At 31.5% G+C, this 19193-nt stretch overlaps 1 protein-coding gene across 1 annotated transcript in view; it reads left to right on the forward strand.

Moving 5' to 3' along the window:
* The window catches only part of LOC108768567 (lachesin), a 115790-nt gene extending 107661 nt beyond the window's left edge, over positions 1 to 8129 (forward strand). Inside the window, 2 exon segments of the mRNA XM_083287378.1 lie at positions 7875 to 8061; positions 8063 to 8129. Coding sequence (XP_083143504.1) covers positions 7875 to 8061; positions 8063 to 8129 — 254 coding nt within the window.
* Positions 8130 to 19193: the final 11064 nt, after the last annotated feature.

Here is a 19193-nt window from a genome sequence, read left to right on the forward strand (position 1 = left end):
CCACCGAATCAATCTTAATACTACGGGGGTTATTAATGACCTAGTCGAGGTATGCAATAACTCACGAACACGACGTTAAATGCCTAGCAGTTTCCAATGGGACTGCCGTTCGTCTTATCTGCCCAGATAAGATTACGCCATTTGCGGAACGATCTGCGATTCGAAATGCAGAAGATGCACGCGACGACATATCAGGAGTTATTCGAGAAAGGGGAAGGCAATGTGGAGAATATTTACTCTCAGAGAGAAATTAATTTTGTGCGAAAAACGGGAAGGTAAAGATAATTGAGACAATCAACGAATTTTCTGTGAAGAATATAAAATATGTAGAATCGTTTATTACGTTTTTCGGAAAGGCAAACGACGTATACAATTAACTTGATATTATAAAAAATGATGTTGATCTGTGCCAAGATTTTCATTAGGTTTGTGCATTAATCAAGATTTACCCTTCCAGCTTGTCCAAATCAGAGAATACAGATTTTAATTTTATATTGCGATATTACATTGTTGGCTTAACCAGCGACCTAATTAGGCGCATTTAAAATTCAATTACTGACGTCGTTGCGAGATACTAGATGGGATGTACATGGCGCGCGCGCGCACACACACACACACACACACACACACAAAGGGAGATTGCATTGTTGGTGGTAGCACACGATCTAGATACTAGATAGTCATAGCACTATCATTTTCAAAAAAAGATCACGGAATTATACCAAAAATCTAATTTTCCAAAGAGCATTTGAACAGTCTGTTCGATGCACAATTTTCATCTGCAATTCGAATTGCAGTTTTATTTTTGCTAACAAGTTTTATTTTTACATATCTATTTTTCCGATATATTAAGTAAAAAATGAAGTAATAATTTACATATTAAATCTTGGCCGAAACGTTTGTGATTTTATGCTTTAACAATGATATTTTAAATATATGACTTTCGCTATTGATGTCCTGTGAGTGTGGCTATCTACTTCTTTATTTATTGTTTAAAAAATTAAGTAATGATATTTGAATATGTATATTGCATCCCCGCGCGCAAGAAAAGTGACACAAATTTAAAGAATAAAATTATTCTGGAAAAGAGGAAATAGAAAAAAGAAAATTGCGTATTTTAAAATTACTACTTACAATAGTGATATATATAAATTAACTAGAGCCAGTAATTACAAATTGCCTGTTTTAAGTTTCAAGTCTAAAAATAATGTAGAGAGAGAGAGAGATATTAACGTTGTTACGGTGTTAGATCTTTAAAAACTACTCACATTGTCCATTCTCCCTGTTTTATTTTTAAATTTTTCTTATCAATTTTCTGTCTGAATTCAAAATAATATAATATTCAAATAATTTCAATGTGTAGAGATACGTTATAGCCTCCAAGCACAATTTATTATACAATTTGTTAATTTTAAATTTTATTATTTTTCAACACAATTTAAACGTAAGTGTAAAATATTAAAATTTGTTTGCTAAAAACAAATTAAATTATTAAATTTAATGCTACATCTTATTGTAATTTACATTTCCTTTTTATACACTGGAAATATATAAAGAAAAATCCTTTTTCCTTAATTTTTATCAGAACCTTGAATTTAATATAAATTAATAATGATATTGTTTGCAACATGATAGCCTTGCTTGAATGTCAAATCTTACGAAATTATATCTTATCCTCTTGTAACAAAAAAGGTTGAAATTAGTTCATCAAAAATATATGCAACGTTTAATAATTCATATTCTTACCATATATCAATAATTGCCTTACAAAACACCAATCAGTCCTGACGATCGTAATTAATTAAAATCCGATAAGGAGATCAGAATCATTTTTATCAGTAAACCATACACTCTGTTATGAATGTTATGTTACATCTGGCATGTAAGATCATTATTTAAAAATTTTATTAATAAATTTAAATATTAGTATATCTAGAAATAATTAGCAAGAAGAAAAAATCTACTTTTCGATTATTACAGAGCAAATGTGTGTTAAATAAAAAGGAGAAATCAATGTAAATATTATTTGATAATTATTTAGAATTATATAGGGAATCCAGCTCCGATGGCCCTGACTTGATATATGTTACCAAAGTCATGATCCTGAGTGATTTCCAACAGATTTTAACGTTCGTTATTCATCAAAAAGTTATTGACAGTCAAAGTTAGTAATCATTTCCTTACTTTACACGAAAAGCCAGATAATTCTAAGCAGGGAAAGAGGTATAGGGTGGACCGATTAAGGGAATACGACTTTCCAACTATTTAACGAATAACGAGTAACAGCTAAAACTTTTTGGAGGTCACTCAGGGTCAACATACGTCAAGGTGGCGGTCATCGATCATCAAGTAACTGACTCCCCTATTCTAAATAATTATCTATTATTTTTTTATGTGTAAATGTGTCATATGTAAATATTTTTACTTGAAATAATGCTTATCATTAAAGAAAATGAACGTAGCAAATTCATAAATTATACATATTGTGATACATTTTAAATATATTTGAAATACGTTTTATGATATTATACTCTTAATTAGAAATTAATCTCTTAATTAATATTAATGTAATTGTAATATTTTAGAAAATTTTATATTTTGATAAATCAAAGAAATAATTTCTTGTAAAGTTCTTAAACAGAAATCTTTTCGGAATAAAATTTGTTTTATACAGGGTGTCCCGAAAGTTTTTGCCAATTACTTTTGTGTAGATAGAGCTTACTAAACTGAGTCGAAAAGTCCTCTACCATTTTGCAATTTTCGCAATAGTTAACAAAATATTAATTAGTAAAAATTGTCAAATATTGGTCTTGAATAACTTTCTACTCAAATACTATCAAAACTTATTTATAGAAAAGCTGCAAGAGACAAAAATCATTTATTTCCTTCTTATAAAGTTCTGAGAATTTTTTCAGAACTCTTTCAGAATTTTTTAATACCGTATTTTCTCATGTAAAAATAAGAAAATGCGGTACTAAAAAGTTGATAAAAAATTCTTAAAAAATTCTCAGAACTTTATGAGAAGAAAATTAATGATTTTTATCTCTAGGAGTTTTTCTGAAAGTTGATAGTATTTGATTAAAAAATTATTCAAGACCAATATTTGGCAAATATTTAGTAATTAATATCTTGTTAACTATATATTGCGAAAATTGCAAAATGGTAGAGGACTTTTCGACTCAGTTTAGTCCGCTCTATCTACACAAAAGCGATTGGTAAAACCTTTCGGGACACCCTGTATATTGATGTGTTTGATACTTATTTATATATATATATATATGTTTACAATTGAAGAAAATGAAATTATTTGCCGAGATTTTATATCAAATTCTTCTTTTCCTTCTTCTTATATTGATTGAAAAGTTATGGAAAATTTCTTCGTTTATCAGAATTAATTTACTCTTTAAAATTACAAACCGAACTCTATGGAACGAAATTACAAAGTGAAAGCTTTAATTGAAGCTTTAAACTTTTGTTGTTCTGACGTAAACCTTTGAAATAGGTAGAATCTAAAGGAGAAGAATATTTTTCTAAAAATTTTAAAGCATCTACCAGCTGGTAGCTAATTACGTTTTATATAAGATACGTTTTTTAATGGATTCTCTAATGAAAAAAAATGTGAATATTTCGAAAGTGATGTTATTTCTCGAAAACGTATAGGAAAATATGAAATTACGACTTTGATGAATCGAGAATCAAAACTATTAATGATGCAATATATGTATATCTCGCTATTTTACTTTTCTCAACTATATTCGCGAATCTGTTTTCCTGTCTTTGTCTTCCTTTGCTTATCCCTTTCTTCTCGCCTGTTTTCTCTCTTCGCGAAACAAATTCTTTTTGACGCTTGCCGCGGCACTTTGGAAGAGGTGTCGCGAGAGACTCTTAAATTTTCAACGAGTTATTTCGAAACTTCTTAAACAAGCCCGCGACGCACGAAAGGATAACAAAAGGATGCTAGGCCGGATGAAATACGAGCCCCGTTGTGATTGCCGACAAAAAAGAGATTGTTAACGGGTGTACATATTCGTAGGTATCGCTCACGTAGGCGTAAATGTAAAGATGCGCGCCCACGTGTTTTCGAGGCAGGTGACCCAGAAGCTACCATATTCTTACGAGGTCGCGAAGAACGTGCGAGACGAAGTTTGTCCGGGGCGTATTTAAACTTTTATTCGAAAACTTTTTAGTGCTCAAGTTAGAGGCTGGGTGGGTTAAAGGGTCGCTTGTTTGCAAACCAGAAAGACTGTAGAATTTAACGAGAAAAGAAAGAGAGAGATAAGGGAAGAGAGCTCTCGGAGAAGGTGAAATAGGAATGTGCATGGAAGGTACATTATCAGCCTAACCGCCGAGCAGTAGAATACAAAATTTAGTCGGATGAAAGCAACTCAAGAATAGAGTTTAAGAGAATTAATTAAGAATGTATCGTATAATCCTTGCAAAAAGTTTAAAGTGGAAAATGTGTGTGTTAATATTTATAAAAACTTCCCATATAAATGTGAATATTTAAAACTATGCACACATATGAAGAAATTATGTGAATAATGTTATATTTCTATTTAACAATACATTAATAGTATATTTATTAAAGTTTTTGTAATTTTTTTATTGTTATACTACTTTGACTTAAAAAATAATGGCAAAAGATTTAAATTTTTTGTGTAAGTACTTTAATAAGTATTTGAGATGATTTATGCAAAGTCTCATTGCGATGTAGGGATTACTTATTCTGTAAATATAAATAGATAAATAAACTTTATATATTTACTGAATGAGTCATTTCTGTATTGTAATAAAATTTTGTGAAACTAATCTTGATTATTTTAAGTATTTACACAAAAAATTGAAATTTTCATTAGTTTTTGAAGTGAAGTATTATAAAATAAAATTTACATTACATTTAATACAGTGAATAAAAATGTTCTATTACATAAAAACATGATATTATTCATACAACTGATTCACACACATATATATATATATATATATATAGTTTTAGCATAAATTTTTATGTGGAAAGTATAAATTTTAATACTTCCAGTTACAAACTTTTTGTAGAGCAATACTACAACAGACATTCGAATAAAAATCGATCGTTTAAATAGTTTCCTAAATATATCTCCTAAATTTTTTCAGACTCTGAAATGTTTCATATCATTACATAGTCGAATACGATATTTTTGAATGTAGGGCAAATACCAAAAATACTTAATTATTTGGTACTTTTTAACTTCGTTATGTAAAATTTTCATTTAACGTTCTATATTAGAATTTCCTGTAAACGTGTACATATCTATTTTTTAAAAACGACAAACATTCCCGATCTATCTAGCTTTTAATAAATATGCAAAAACGCGAGATAAATTAATTATTTATTTATATCTTTATTTATATCTATGCCGCTTTTACTTTCTAATTTTTTATTAAATTGTTTCTCAGATACGTAATAAGGTGTACGTTAAAAATGCTCTTGTTTTCTATTTCTGCTGATGATAATTTGGTATCGACATCAAAATGAAAACGACAGCGACATGAAAATTCAACTTTACATACACAAAATCGTAAAAAGATGCGCGTAAACACAAGTTTATACATCTGCGCCGAGTAACGAAAAATGTAATTTAATATTAAAAAAATTTTTCCTCGATTCTCGAGACCAAAAATTAATCCGCGACCCATACTTTGAGAAAATCTCTGGTTTTATATTATTTATTACTTCAGAAAAACATATAAAATTGGTTCTTCTGTAACAATATGAGAAATAAGCATTCTCGTATTTTTTCTTTTTTCAAATAATCGGAGTCATTATAATTCATATACTTTGAATTACTTCGGGACATAGTTTTCGAGATCGCATCAACAAACGACACGCGCGGGATCGTGAACGATGGTAGTTTGAATAATCTTCACGATTATGAGGAACGAAATAAGCGTCAAAGCATCTCGCTACCAAGAATGGGTCTCCGCGCAGTAGAAGTGTACAGGCCCCGTGGCGAATATCAACTTGAATTACACCCTGAGTTGATACGCATTGTATAGAATTATCGTGTAAGTAAAGTTTCAATCTACTGCTAGCAAAGGCTGCAACTCTCCCGGGATACACTTTCATATTTACAAAGATAAGACGCTGGCGCGTCAAGTGTAATCTTATATTGTACACAATACAATCGAATTACACGTGGCAGACGCATTGTCTTATGGGAAGAAGCGTTTGTTAAACGTTATATGATCATGCTGTCGAGGGAATTACTTAGTAAAGTAATTACAGCTAAAATAAACAACAGCCGTCTACCTTCTGTCTTAATTCATAATATCGCTTCGCAATTATTTGGTACTTGTTAAATAAATATCACTTTTAACAATATTATGAAGATATTTAAGATTGTAATTTGAAAATATCAATATTTTTTATTAGACAATTTTTCCAGTGAATTTTGCTTTACTATACAAAGTGAAGATAAAGCAATTTTTGTAATTTTTTAAAAGTTACTTAAGAAGCAACAGTTCAAAGAGATGATTATCATAATCATCAATATTAAAAAAGTTGAAAAGTAAAAAAGTTGAAAAGTAAAAAGTTAAAAAAGTATTATAAATTAATTTTAAAAGTCTTAGGTATCCAGTATTTAGAATTTCAAATAGAATTACATGTTAAATGCTAAGCAGTTAAAATTCGAAGTAAACTCTTTATAGAGGATTGCAGGCACTTTTCACGATCTTTTTTTTTTTTTCCCACGGAGATTCTCTTGTGAGAAGATATTTTGTTCAATGGAACGTCCGTCGGCATCGAACGCAACAAGTAGAACTTGGCTCGTTTTCAAAGAAGCTCATAGAATTCATCAAACTTGCGCCCACCACGTGCTCGCGCGCGTGTTTTCTATCCCCTTCATTATAGATTAAATTTCGCTTGTTAAGACTGTTAACGCAGCGTCAACATCGCTACGGAACAATTTAAAAAAATAGTATATAGCAAACATAAAACGCGAGGCAATTATAAATACAAAAAGGAGTTCTTAATCTTTTTATTCCTTTATCTTATCAAATTGAGAAAAAAATTGTTCACTTGACTAAGTTACTTTTGTTGTCTTTATTTTCTTCGTTGGAGAATGTATATATTTAAAAAGTCAAATATAATATGTTTAATTTAAATACAAACATTTTTCATCGTAAAAGATAAAGACGAACTATATTAGTTTAGTCAAACGAATAATTTTTTCCTCAGTGTACAAAAGAAGTCATTAATTAGAATTTTAGTTAAATATTATCGTAGTTATTGAGCTACGTTAATTGTTCAGCTGTTTTAAATTATTTTGATTCAAATTTTAATTAATATTAACATAATTGTTAGACTACATTAATAGTTGGACTGTTTCTATTTATATGCTTTTGTTTTTAAGATTTTTACTTTTATTTTTAATATTATATAAGTACATATTTTTTAATGATTTAATGCGTTTAAAAATACAAATGGTATTTAAGGACGCATGAACATTGAACATCTTGCATTAATAGACTCAAAAAAGAAGGACTTTTATAAGCTTTATTTGTTTTAAAGTTAGAAGCTGATCTAGCTATGTATTTATTATGTAATACTATAATTGTCCACTCTCGTAATTATATAATTACATTACCGAATCGGTTAAATGTCGGTCCATCATTTCTCTTAATTTTGCTGCTGCGGCCTTGTATGGTGTAGAATAGTGCACATAATATTTTACATACGCGATAAAATGAAATCAACAGGAAAGCACGGGAAGCACGAGGGAAAAAGGAAAGAGAGAGGTGACGTACCGGACTGAATTATTGACGGGTGTAAAAAAAGAAGGAAGCAAACAGGAGAGTGCCTGGGTTAGATGAGAAAGGTCCTAATCTATTTTCAGGACGACCGAGCACGCCACCGCCAGTAAAAAGGCTGACCACCGTGTGGCCCTCGTCGTACAACCCCTATCCGAAAAGGACAGAGAGACCACCTCAGCCGAGTGAGGAGAGGGTTGAGAGGCCCGAGCAGAAGCTACGTGGTGGCGAAAGTACAGGTGAGGCTTGCATTCTCTCACCAGGCCCTCCCTGCTTTCCCGTTTCTTCTTCTAGTTAGCGCGCTAGTGCCCTTTTAAGCGCCTTTTCCGTTCGCGTCCTAGCATCAATTGACCTCGACCCATTCCTGCTTACGCAGCACTAATATTCTGGCTTCGGAAACAAGACGTAAGCGATATTCATGCGCTATTCTGCACCATGCACCCGGATATGTAGGCAGTCGCGAGAATCATAAACCGCACGTGTATTCCGAGATAAATTACCTCGTTAGAACGGAGCACAGAATTTATCAATGATTAAGGTAATGAGAATAATTGTAATATTAATACATTATAAACATGAACTGAGAGAAATCAATAGAGCTGCGACAGAAGTATAACATCTATCTTTCTTATATACAAGAGATTGAAATATATCTCTGAGTGATTGGCTAACATATGATATATCTTTGCCTTTTTTTTTTTAAGGATACGGTTATTTCGTATGTGCATATTCGTCGTATTCATAAGGCTGAAAAAGAGATATATCTCTAGCCGACAGTATTGACTGCATTTTATGTACACTGGCGAGATATAGGAATGTGCCAGATATATACAGAGAAATATTTTAAAAGCAAATTTATCAAACTGGATCTGCAGAAAGCGATCGTGCTCCACATTTTTTTAGCATGAATTACAATAATATTTTTTTAATACGAAAAATTAAAAAAATTTGTATTCAGGAAATTAAGACTTTACACAAAACGATTTTGCCGAGGTATTTAAAAATGTAATTAGATACAGAAAATAATTCTATTGCACCATCAAAATAATTATGTATACATATAAGACGCTCAAACATGATGAGCAACGCGCTGCATAGAATTTTGGAACCTATATTCTATAGTAATTATAGATAGTTTGAACGTTTACGATGTAAATCGTTATTTTGATGGTTTACCAAAATTATTTTTTTATAATAATATTTAGCTCAATTTTCAAAGATTTCGTTGAAACTGTTCCTTCTGTGCAGAAATATAAGAATAGAGATTTGCGATATTTTCCGAACAACACGCACAACTCGTATAAACTTTCGAATTTAAAGAGAATTTACGATCTCTAAGCAGTAATTATCATTGTATATCTCGTTCTACTTCTCTCAGTGTCGTGATAAGATGTAGTCGTGACAAAGCTCGAATATACGAATAGGCGCTCCGATCGTTAACGAGATAACGAGCTTTAGCGAAATGGCCCGAAAAGCCATTTCGTTCCGCTGCCATTAAATTCAGGCCGGAAGCGTAGCGTGCCAGGACGGAACCCTTAATAAGATGTTTACTCCTTAATGACTAATGTAGGCCATCATGATTAGCATAAGCTAACTAGCAGTAAATAAAGCGGCACACTTGCTTCTTATAATTTGCTTATTTTATTTAATTTGATTCGCTTTTGTTATAATGATTATCATCAAGCAAAATTGTTCGATAAAGAAATCATATACGAAATCATATGCGTAAAAAAAAATTGAATTGTGGCAATTGATTTTTACGAGTATAGCGTCGAAAATGCAGAGTATACTTTCGTAAACAATTTTTTTCATTTATTCTGTTTTGCTTAATTCTTCAAGTAAATTGGTAACTTCGCGGACCAAGTTGAATTTGCATTTCATAACAAAATCGCGGCGGATTGTTTGTGTTAGATTCGGTAAGATTAATTGCGCTTTCAAAATAAATCGCATCAGGTTAATTTCGCGAACACGAGAAAAAAAATGATTTCACGCAATACGGTATTCAACGGCACAGTAACATGTCGTCACGTGCACAGATATATTAAGCCAAGTAACGAACGTCAATTTTCATTGAAACATTTATTACTTTGTTATTGCAATACGGACGGCCACGCTCGCACCATCCATAACAAAATTTGTAGGGCGTTATTATATGGCAAATGCGTGTCAACTGTGAAGTATTGCATGTGTGTCCGCCATTTGTTTTCATTCATTAGAGGTTGTTGGCGGTATAATATTTTACTATACATCAAGACACGGCTAAACGCTAAATCACGAAAATCTCGACGCAAGCGTCGTAATTTTTTTAAGATTATTAAAACTATGTGTCAAAATCGCTGCAATGTGATTTTGTCTACTGCATTGACTAGTTTTTATTTTTAATATATACTATTATTTTTTATATTTTTAATATATACTCTATTACTTTACAGAAATAATTAATGAATTCAATAACAAAATAATTTTTTAATTCTTTTGTAAAGAAATTGGAAATTTTATCAATTTATTGTTTAACTGGAAAGTCACTTAGAGAATCAATACTTTTATAAAAAAATATGAATTGTAAAATATTATTTTATATGAATATTATTTAATATATTTCCTTTCCCCCCTTCTTATTACTATTCTTTACGAACCTTTTAACATGGAATTCTATCGAAAACAGGCGTAATAAAAAAGTGTTACATTAATTAAAATCTTTGTTTTTTAGAAATAATAGTGTCGTAACACAGGAAAAGTGAAATGCTCTATAGAATATAAATCATAAAAAAATAAGCGCCAATCAAAGGATTTCATCACAATTATCTGAAAGTAGTAAATAGAAACCAAACAAATATCAAATAAAAGTTATAAGTAAGTACCTTAAGTAGCCTTTTATGACATATAAAAGACAAATGTGAATCAGCGTTGACACTAAGTATTCTTGGGTGTTTATGTGTATATTTAAATTTTTTATTCAGAGTAAAAAATAATTAATTAGACGTTTTGATCCCACACTTTTGGGTCATTCTCAATAAGTAAGTACAAAACGATGCCGAAGACGAAATTATGACATAGAGAGTAAACTAATGATCGCAGTCAATTATAATATGAACCGAAAAGGTCCTGTTGAGATTCATAAAAAGTGTGCGTCAACATCGTCGTAACAATTTCGTTTTTGGTATCGTTTTGTATTTATTGAGATGACCCAAAAGTGTAAACTTGAAACTTCTAATTAATTCTTGTTTATTTTGAATAAAGAATTTAAATATACACGCAAACACCGATGAACACTTGGTAGCTCTAATTCGCATTTGTTTCTTATATCATAATAAGCTACTTAAGGTACTTATTTACATTTCGTTTAATATTTGTTTGATTTTTATTTATTTTTTCCAGATAATTGTAATGAAATCAATATTCATAATGGTCTCAAAGGCTACGGTCCACTTGATACTACAAATGCTTCGAAGCATTTTTTGATTGGTCAATTAGTGAAATTCTTTCTTCCGATTGGTTAATCAAATTGCACTTGTAGCGCCGAGTGGACCGCACCCATATACAATACTAATAAATCGAAAAACAATATCAATAACATATGTACAAAGTTGTTAATAATAGTGATTTTAATTGGAATGTAAAACATCCTAGATGATTGTTTATATAACAAAAAATCACAGCATTATAAAGTTACAATTTATGTTTTAGTTTAAAACTGTATTGCCATACGTGAAAGTGTGTTAGAAATCGCGTATAAATTGTGAAGCTATGAATAAAATAGTTTAATTTTATAGCATAACTCATGCTTTACATAGAAGTCACAAGTCACGTTGAATCGAAACGTGTTGGAGTAATTGATTAACATATGATAGTTGGAGGATATGCAAGCTCTATTTTGATACAGTTCAATATGAAATAAATTGTAGAGTTTAAAAAAATTAAGTATGGCAAACAGTCGATAATTCATATTTACATAAAGAACATGCAATTAATATGAAAAGGAGTTTTTTCTGTAATAGAAACTCTTTAAATATATTTATTTTTTATTTCTGTATTAATTATTTCATTATATTTATTTTACGAATTTTATAATAATGGAACCCGTTATAAAAAAAATTATAAAACTGCAATAAAAGATGTTAGCTTTCTTTAGCTTGAGCGTCCTACATAATTATTTTAATAGCCAAACAAAATTATTTTCAAATCTGTATGTAATTAAATTGTTTAATACTTGAACAAAATCGTTCTTTCCGTGTTATAAGAAATACCGTATGAAAATCCTACAAGAGCATAAATATAGAGACTTCATGCAGAGTCAAAGTGCATACTCGTCGATGTGCGTGATGCATTCGAAAGAAGAAAGCTGGCGATAAAAACGCCACGCGCGCCTCTGTGGTTTCGCACCGAAGCGACGAAGTTCAACTTATTCATGCACCGCTTTTGTACAACGTATTAAAGATGCAACAATGACCTGTATTTCTTACACGATAACGCCCACACTCTCGCAGCCTGTGGTCCGCGCCGTATTTCACTACGTTTTTCCACGGCTCGCCGTTGTTGCCATCGCGCTCTAGCGTCTCCCTCGTGAATATTTAATCTAATAAAATAGTGAAATAAGTCTGCAGCACGCCAGAAACACAGCTCGCGAAACACGTGCGCCAATTTCCTTACGACCAGCTGCAGCTGCAACTGCGGTATCATCTTGCGCTGCGACGTACGTAGCAGTATTATTCCGTATCGGAGTTTTATACGAAAATCTGTATTCCGCTGACTGATTTCCGCAGACTTGTCTTGCGGATTTATCAATAATGTAATTCAAACGAATCAATTTTTAATACTAATTCGTGGCGCACAATTAATTAATATTTGATATTACTTGTGCGGGAATTAATGCGAATTTATATTACAGTAAAACATCATGTCTCTCCGAGAGAGACAATGATGCATAATAATACTATATTTTAGCATTTCGAAGTTCAGGGTAAAGGTATCATAGTACATAATTAAATTCTATTGAAAATTTTATCCGTATTTATCACGGCAATTATATGAGTGTCACGCGAAACATGTATATTCATGTATAAATGTGATTTTAAATCTATTTAATATAATAAACATATTATAAATAAATTTTTAATAAATTTTTACATAATATACGCGAGTATAATAAAGAACTTATTTAAATTAAATTTTATGTAATATAAAAATATTGTACGGTACTTCTTTTATTATTATATTTCTATTTAGAGCTGTGTTTTTTTTATATTGGTATCTATAACAATTTTAAAAAACTTGGTTTTATAAGTGATTCTTTGCTTAAAGCTGCAAAACGATCTCTTTTTAAATACGCTCAAGCATTCAATAAATCAATTACCAATAATACATTGTCAACTGTTAACACGTATTGCAAAACAAAATCACTGCGTTTGCGACAAGAGACACGTAAATACACAAGGTATGGAATGTGTTCTGATGCCGGCCTGAATAAATGCCAGTATCAGGTTCATGGTGATTAGCAAAGCGTCTACCCGCGATATCGACGTCGTCCAACGACGCCATAGTATCGCACATCTATAGGGTGTGCCGAGATTATCCATACTCTCTTTTCAGATTACCCTGGATGCGATTTAGATCATTCCGCATTTCTTAACAATTAATAAAGATTACACTAGAGAATGTCTCGATTACAAATATTCCTGTAACTGTATTAAATTCCCCACAAGTGTGAATTAACTTATTTAATATACTAAATGAAAAAGCGCTTTTACTAATTATTCGCACGTTTAAATCGAGTTTGGAAAATTTATTAGATTTCCAATTTAGGTTTCTAAGCCAGAAAATATCCCGATGTACTTTAAGGTACACAGAACTCCAAATTGGGGAAAGGCGGACTCCCTAAGTGGCGGAAAATGCGACAGAACTTGGGGGGCACCTAGTGTACAACAACGCTCGCACAAGGATACGCATTCGTGCTCTCGTATCTGCTGTTCTGAAATATGCATGGGCATCCCTTAGTACGTTTAGGAGGAAATTACGTAGGAACAACACGCGCGGTCTCTATAGCATCCTGTTAATATTAAGCACGCCTCTCCCGCATTATCCTCAGGTACTATAGATACTACCGGGCGTAGCCACCTGCCAGTAGTCGTACTTTTAGCTTAGCGCGCTCCAACACGAAGCTACGCATAACTGCGTCAGCCAGGCTGGATCTATATGTATACTAGGAAAAAATTAAACTTCGATTACTGTTCAGCTATCAAGGAATCTCGCAGAATAATTTTTATATATCTGTTTAGAAATATTTTCCTTCATTACTTAAAATTCTATGTTCCATAAATTACAGTCAATTAAGCGAACTTTAATAATAAGCATGGTTGGAGCTTTTTAACTGCAGTTTCCGCGAAAATATTATATTCTTCTCAGTGATGATTTTTAACGTAATATTTAATATTTTTTCAATTGGTTAGTTAGCTCGGTAATGTAAAATTGTAGCTATCCACGGTTTTAAATTAAGATCATTAGCATTTCAGAAAAATTAACAACACCCGTGTCGAGTACGGAGGTCTGAAAACGTGTTATTAAAACGATAATGAATTCCGAGAAATTTCTACAACTGCGAGCTGGGTGTGTCTCGTCGCATTTAGTTCTCGGTAATTTCATCCGTTAACTCATCTGGCTGTTATGACCGTATACTATTAGATATGAAAACAACTTAATCACACTGAATTAAATAACATTTTGTTATTTTTCAATAGGTCGTTAAACACTTTAATTTAAGAAATGTATTAATTTGACTCAAATTTAATTTATATTATTGACTAATTGTAAATACATACGTTAATATGATATATGTTTACTTAGAAATTAATCATAGAAATTGATTTACATTTTACACATATCGGAATTATAAATAACAAAATGTTATTTAACTCAAGGATTTAAGTTGCTCCTTTGCAAAAAACTTTGCCACACACAGTGTAACGACAACGAAAAAGAGAAAGATCTATAATCTAATACTTGTTTGTAAGACGATGATTTAATAATTGCTGTTGTTAATTTTGCCTCGCGAATGAAAAATCTTAAATGTAGCCTTACTAATTAATCATAAATCTTTAATTAATAAAACATTGGAACATATTTTTTTTCATTACACAAAAAGTTCTAAACAGATTGATCGCATGGCATCGACCGTGCCTTAATCTAGGATCCCCGCGTACACGCAAAGCATCCTTTAAGGAAGACTTTAATTAAGTAGTTTCGTGCAGGAAGTCTCTAAATAACGTCGTGCAGATTGGACGATTTAGCAACGTCAAGTCTGGGCTGCATAAAACGGAACTAAATGTGCAATGCGTGTCATGAGCTTTTACTCTGTAAAACAGGATCGTGTAGGAACTGAACGAAGGGAAAGATAAAAGCTCTTCTCCGAAGACAGATGACTTGCATTAAAACTATTTTATTTGAATGACTTTTGTTTAAACGATTTGCGAGACGTGCGCGTGTATTGCCGTAGATGGCGTAGATATATTTTCACGCATGGCGGAGAAACGATCACGAAAATATTAATCCTCGAGAATTGTATTCGCGTGAACGACAAATAAAACTGTTTCTTCACTTTTGCATCTTGAAATTTTCTCGTTATCCGCGAGACACGATGGACTTTTCATACGTCTCCGCTGCAAGCGATCCCATATGGTATGTCAATAAACGACGATGCGTTTAGGTATACGGGAATGGAAAAATTTAATTAGACTTTTTGCTCATTCTTAAAAGTTTTTCGTAGTTACAATGCGTTTTTTGTATCTAATAACTTCGGTAACTTTGCGTTTTATAGAAACAGCCTGCTATTAAGGACGTTGCGAACGCATGCATAGCGTAGTATGTTTTCTCGCATTCCTGGCAAATGCAGTTTCGTTCCAATTCCTGCCTGTAGTTCTCTCGATAACACCGTTTGACGAGCGGTTTATGCCGTTAATAGCAGTCCCGCATTGTTTCTCTCGATTCCGAGAAATTCCGGAATACTCGCCGTTTGCATGAATGGCCTTTTAAAACGAGCTTCTGCGCGCGTTTATGTATATATTTACTCTAAAAGTACATTCTGATCAAGTAACACTTGATACACTTTAAAAAATAATTCTTATGGAAAATTTCATTAAAAGTTATTGTTTATTATCATATATACAGCTAATAGTAATAAATAACAATATTTTACACTCTACTAATAATTATTGAACACTCAATAAGACTTACATACTTTGTCCTTTACTTTAAAAACAACTAAAAAAATTAAGTTGCCCAAAGAAGAGGAAAAATTACTTGTCAACTGGAAAGGAAATTATTGACTTCTTTCAAATAATATCGGCAATGAGAATATATTCTTAACATGATTAAATTTCATTGTTGTCATTTTTGTTTCATAACCCTCTATTTAAAAAATCATTCTTTTTGAATTGATATGGGCGATTTGGACGATTCTTTTTAAGACTACCATTTTTAAGTTGTGATGATTCTGATAATTTTTAAATAAAGTTAAGTTTGTTCACTCTTGATAATTGATATGATAATATTTATTTATAATTTATGCAAAGAGAAATATCTATAACTAAATCTAATACTTGTTTGAAGAACAATAATTTAATAATTACTGTCATTAATTTTGCCTCTAATAAAAAATCTTGAACAATTAAGTTAACTAATTAAGCGTATGATTTTTAACATTTTAATAAAACGGTGAGTGATGTGTGTGTTTAAAAAATCTAATCTTTTGAGTTGTCATTTTTTAACCAAGGGAGCGATTATATTTGATTGCTTCAATCTTCGCACTCTTAATAATAGCACGTGCTAGTCATAAAAAAGATGACACGACTCAAAACGTATGTGTATATGCCGTGTATTTCAAAGATGCAATTAAATATTGATTTCCCATCGTATCAATTTATTCGCGTGATGTCATTGTTAGTGTCGTTCGATAAGTGATAAATTGTTAACCAGTTCAGTATGAAGAACGTTAATCTTCGAATCGTTTCTACTGCATTTCGCGTTGTATTCGCGTTCCATCAAATTTCCCCATTGTCACTTTCTTTAGCTCTCGCGTAATTCTAAAGGTTTCCTAGGGACTGTTGCGTCGAATTGAAACGGCGCGTATATATGTATATATGTATATATCGACTCAATGCGCAAAATCGAGAAACGTAGGAATATCTCGCGGCTATGTTTTTGTGAAATTTAATTATCCGTAACGCGTCGCCATTGCTGTTTTGCAAATATGTGCCAACAGGACGCTACTTAATAACGTCCGTTAATCAGACCGTTATATTATAAAATAATAATTTGTTTTACTACGCAGTTTGCCGTGAAATTAATTATGCATTCTTCCCTCGCTATTTCTATTTCTAATTACTGTTTGCATTTGTTTGTGGAAAAATAATTTAACCAACAAATTTATGATAATACTATGTGAAAATTGAAAGATAATGCATATCAAAGATATTTATTGAGTTAACTTGTTTTGTTTAAAGCCAGAGGCAATATAAGAAAAAAGATTCTCAATTCTTCTCATGTAACTGATGTTAGAAATAATAGCATGGTTATATATTTGGGAATATTAAACACCTTTTAATATTCTCACGCCTAGAAAGCTGATCGTAACCTCGTAAAGACAAGGTGTGGAGTTGAGAGTTTAAACAATCTTCGATCAACGGAGCTGATACCATGGAACGACCAAAGTCCTGGGAAATCCTTTGCTATCCCAAAGGACTCAACTTTGTTTCTAAACTCCACCCTTCCGTGTAGCTAATCGTCAAGACTTAGCGTCAGCCTAAGCCTATTAAATCAAGCATCGTGGGCAAATCTTACTTTTCGAAGTAAAATAGTTTCACAAATATATATACAGTGAGAGCAAAAAATATTCGTACAAAGAAATTTTTTATTAAAAAAGTCTTATTTGTAGAAAGTAAACATTAATTAGCTATTTTATACAACGAATACATTCTGTTCTAACATAAACAAACGAGCTTCGCATGTATTTCTGATTTTAGAAGCTAAATTTCTCGACTGTACGAATATTTTTTGAGCATCTAAAATCTAAACGATACAATTTTTAATATTCGCTTTTTTCAGATGATATATTTTCTATAATTAATACACATCTTTTTGGTATATATAATTTTAAGAAACATACAGTCGATTTTATTCTTTGTAAATAAATTGTTAATTACCTAGCAAGAAATAATCAATTAAACGTCGAATCGATGTCAAATTGGTGTTGAAATCATCGTATCGATATCAATTCGACATCAGTTCGATGACTCATTTTTCGCTTGATAATATTTACATTTTAAAAATAAAACTTTTTAAACAAGTATTTTCTCCGTACGAATACTTTTTGCACTCACTGTATATGTATGTCTATATAAAGAATATTAAATGCGAAGTTTATTTGCTGCAGACAATTATTAGGATTTCTAATTCTTGGATGTGAGTTTAAACATTTAAGTATAATTAAATAATTTTAAATAATGAGAGTAATTTATGTAGATTTTCTTAGAGTCTTAAAGTTATATCACTTATTTGCTACAATACGACACACCCCAAAAACAAGTTTAAATATTTTGAATCATTAAGAATTTGTAATATTAATTTTAAAATGCAATTTTGATATAATAACCGATTATGAAGGAAAAATATATTTTTTTTAAATATATTCTTTTTTCTGTTTGCGTTCTTTTTTTGCAAGCAATTAAAAAGTAACAATTTTTTAATTGTGTCGTTGTTGTAGCAAAGCGAGCAATATAATGTGAAGTATATATGAAGGATTTATTTTGAATGTTCTGTAAAGTATTGTAAATATGCGCCATTACATCTTTTGTTACAGCAAATGCATAAGGTACTCGTTTCGATCCATGCCTAAAAATTGGATGGAACGCTTTTAACCTTCCCATCGTGGAACTTTACGTCACCCATAAAATCTGCTGCATCGTTCGACAGCTAAATTATGCGCATATATATCGATCAACAACGCGTACGCGCTAATACTTCATACAAACACAAGTTATAGAGCGTAAAACTTCGACGTCTGTATTGACGGTACGCGTGAATGCATTTGTTATCGAATCGTCGGATCGGAGTGAGAATGATCGCTGATGGATGGATAATGGAATATTTAACCATGATTTAAAACGTTTTCGTGCGCTCAAGTCCTACGCTGCGGAATTACTTCCGGCATTTCTCATTCAGTTCCATTAATACGTGAATTAAAACCTACCATACGCGGCACACGCGTATACACAATCGTACTGATAACATTTTCTATGATTTTGAAATGACGGGAAATAATTTAACATAGAACACCTTTTTTCCCATGTTAATATTTAATGCGTGTCGATAAACGTAATAATTTTTATCGGCTAAATTATTTTACACTTTTTTTT

The sequence above is a fragment of the Trachymyrmex cornetzi genome, unplaced genomic scaffold (genome assembly GCF_001594075.2).
Source record: "Trachymyrmex cornetzi isolate Tcor2-1 unplaced genomic scaffold, Tcor1.1 scaffold808, whole genome shotgun sequence".
In the NCBI taxonomy this organism is placed as follows: Eukaryota; Metazoa; Arthropoda; class Insecta; order Hymenoptera; family Formicidae; genus Trachymyrmex; species Trachymyrmex cornetzi.